This window comes from Arachis ipaensis, chromosome B7 (assembly GCF_059453495.1).
Source record: "Arachis ipaensis isolate K30076 ecotype BB chromosome B7, ASM5945349v1, whole genome shotgun sequence".
Classification (NCBI taxonomy): domain Eukaryota; kingdom Viridiplantae; phylum Streptophyta; class Magnoliopsida; order Fabales; family Fabaceae; genus Arachis; species Arachis ipaensis.
Window position 1 is genome coordinate 45,255,078 of NC_142442.1, and position 3,183 is coordinate 45,258,260.

Sequence of the window (3,183 nt, forward strand, 5' to 3'; positions counted from 1 at the left end):
CATCTAATAGAAGTGTCAAGCCACAAGGCTCGACTCTCAACCTACATGGCTGAGAGGAAGAAGTGTACAACGAAGCGTGCACTGGATTGTATATATAATCTTGATCCCTTAGAATTTGAGAAGTCTGATTTATTTTCTAAAGATTTGAACAAATAAACTTGTTGAGCTTCAGGCAGGATATTTTCCAGGTCGAAGTTGGCATCATCAAAATTCAAATATCTAGTTTCTGAAGAAAGAACATTAAAAAGTGCACTACAAAAAATTCTTGTAAAAACGGCATTTTTTTTGTATTTACGGCGGTTTGAACCGCAATTATTACCAATAATGGCGGTTTCGTAAAGCAACGTAATTCTGAGCGCTATTCTGGTTATTACGGCGGTTTTTTGAAAACCGCCACAATTTTCTAGGTTAAAACGGTGGTTTTTGAATAGGTTAAAACGACGGTTCAAACCACCGTTATTTTCAGGGTTAAAATAGTGGTTCTTGTATAGGTTAAAATGACGGTTTGAACCGTCATTATTACCCTGACAGAGTGGCATTTTGGTTGGTTAAAATGGCAGTTCAAACCGCCGTTATTTTCAGGGTTAAAATGGCGGTTTTTGGATAGGTTAAAACGGCGGTTTGAACCGCCATTATTACCCTGACAGAGTGGCATTTTGGTTGGTTAAAACGGCATTTTTGAACCGCTATTTTTACCTTGACAGTAGCATTTTGGTTGGTTAAAATGACATTTTTGAACCGCCGTTTTACCCTGACAGTGACATTTTTTATCGTTTAAAAAAATAATTTTTACCGTCATTTTTATCGCGTTGAATAAATAATTTTGTGATTAAAATTTCACAATAGCAAAAAATCATAATCCATAAATGAAATATTATATAGCTCACAAACAAAATATTAATATAATATATAATTTTTTATTATTGAAAATCATAAGTAATAACTCCTATACAAAACCTTGTCTTACTAAACTTACTAAAATACAAGCATTGCAATAAACACTAATCAGTCAAATCTACCATCCAGTTTCCTAAACTACGTTAATATATAATAATATATTTAAACCATCTAATAAATGCTGTTTTTACTACTTAGAATAAGAATATACAAGACAAGTAGCTTAGCTAAGTGATGATGAATAAGATTTGGAGGCCAAAAGTTTCCTCTTTTTATAATTAACTTTAAAACAAGCCTGCCTTAGTTTCCTTGTCTCTTGTGTAAGTTTTATCCCGAGAACTTGCTCCAACATCTTTGTTTCTTGCTCCAACACTCCAATTTCATTATCCAAACTCATCTCTTACAAAGATTTGTAGGAACCTCTCTTGTCAGGGAATTTCTATCAAGCCAGATGTTATAAATTGAAATTATAACAATGAAAAGATGTCATTAGAAACAATATATAACTAGTCAAATAATATAAAGAGAAAAAATAAAATTAGATTGGTAGAAAAGTCGAAAAAATTTATTAAAAAACTGAAATGTGAGGCAATTACTTACAGAACCTCAAGTGTCTGAACTAGTCCTAATATTTCTGGTATAGAACCAGATAAATCATTTCCATCAAATAATCTGCATGGAAAAAGAAAAGGTTATTAAAAATGGTAAAATAGATGACATCACAAGCTTATAACACTAATTTTTGGAAAAATAAAATAAAATATATGAACTTACACATGTATGAGCACCATGTCAGAGCTGAAAAGTTTGGGGGCACCTGAAAGCTGGTTCTTATTCAAATGGCTGCATTAGATTACAAATGCAATTCAAAACAGTTATTATAAGATGAAGAGAATACTGCTTCTTAAATCAGAACGATTTTATCCTTTATAAAGGGTCAAATTAAGTGATTACTCGAGAAATAATAAATAAAAAATGAGTCAAAATACTAACAAGTGCTTAGCCTTTAGAAGTTGGTCTAATCCAGGGGTGGTGGAGGTTGAAACTAGAATAGGCCCTATGAGTTGATTATCTACCAAGTCTAACCAATAAAGTTTGGAGAGTTTACCTAATGAAGGTGGTATTTTTCCAATAAAGATTCTCCAATGCATCTGGAATGCTTACTGATATTGTATGAAGTTGCAGTGGTGATAATTAATATAAGAGTAAAGTATCGTTTTTGTCCCCAACGTTTGGGGTAAATCCTATTTGTGTCCCTAACGTTTAAATTGTCCTATTTGTATCTCTAATATTTGTAAAAGTGATTCAATATTATTCTGCCGTCAATTACACATCATGAGAACTTTAGTTTGAGTTTTAAAAATCTCTTCTTGAAGTTAGAATACAAATGTTTGCGATGGAATCGATGATTCACTCCGAAAAATAACTCATTAAAAGTTGAAACTAATTCCTACAACATTTATATAATTCACTTTTCTAGGGACATAATTGAATCTAAACACAAATAGTGGGTATAATATTAAAATCGAACACATTTAAGTGAGACCTAATTGGGAATGAATACATCCAAGTGAGAATAACTGAAAAATATAATTTGATTTGTTAGTATAATTGATAGTATGATAACATTGAATCACTTTTATAAACGTTAGGGATATAAATAGAACGATTTAAACGTTAGGGACACAAATATGACTTACCCCAAACGTTAAGGACAAAAACGATACTTTATTCTTAATATAATGTTATAAGGCCATATCATAAGGACTACTACAACATATATTTCTTGTACAGAAGCCTTTGTGTAAATGAACAAAACAAAAACAATATAAGAAAAATTACCCTTACAGCCAAAGCTTTTATGACCTCTTTTGCTGCTTTGGACTTAGCTGTTTTGTAGCTGTTTTGTCAAATCTTTCTATGGATAATCATCTTACTGATACTTTTTTGGAGCTTCTTGGCAACTCTATTTATTGAACAAAACCTCGTGTTTAACCAAGTTCACTAACCTAAAGCTGAGGGCATGCACCCAACAATACATCAAGAGTTTACAAGTGATACTCATCAGGGAAGACTTGAATTATGCAATCCATCAAGTAAAACTAGTCCAACTCATCTTTGCAATTTACAAGCTGTCAAAGATAATCAAGCACAAGGGAAAAAGAAAGATTCAGTTAAAAAGTGAATAATGTCTTTGACAAACAAGATAGAAATAACAAAGCAATAAATAAGACCTGCTCTAATACTCTGGGAAGTACAATATCTTTGTACATATCAAGATCAACA

General features: G+C 31.8%; 1 protein-coding gene across 1 annotated transcript; it reads right to left on the reverse strand.

Annotated features, from left to right (window-relative positions):
• Nucleotides 1-1,290: 1,290 nt before the first annotated feature.
• On the reverse strand, nucleotides 1,291-2,962 carry LOC110264584 (leucine-rich repeat receptor protein kinase HPCA1-like). Its single transcript, XM_088492885.1, has 4 exons — nucleotides 2,907-2,962; nucleotides 1,672-1,740; nucleotides 1,499-1,569; nucleotides 1,291-1,349 (listed from the first exon to the last, which is right to left on the reverse strand). Exons 1-4 carry the CDS (start codon nucleotides 2,960-2,962, stop codon nucleotides 1,291-1,293), a joined length of 255 nt encoding a protein of 84 aa, XP_088349011.1.
• Nucleotides 2,963-3,183: the final 221 nt, after the last annotated feature.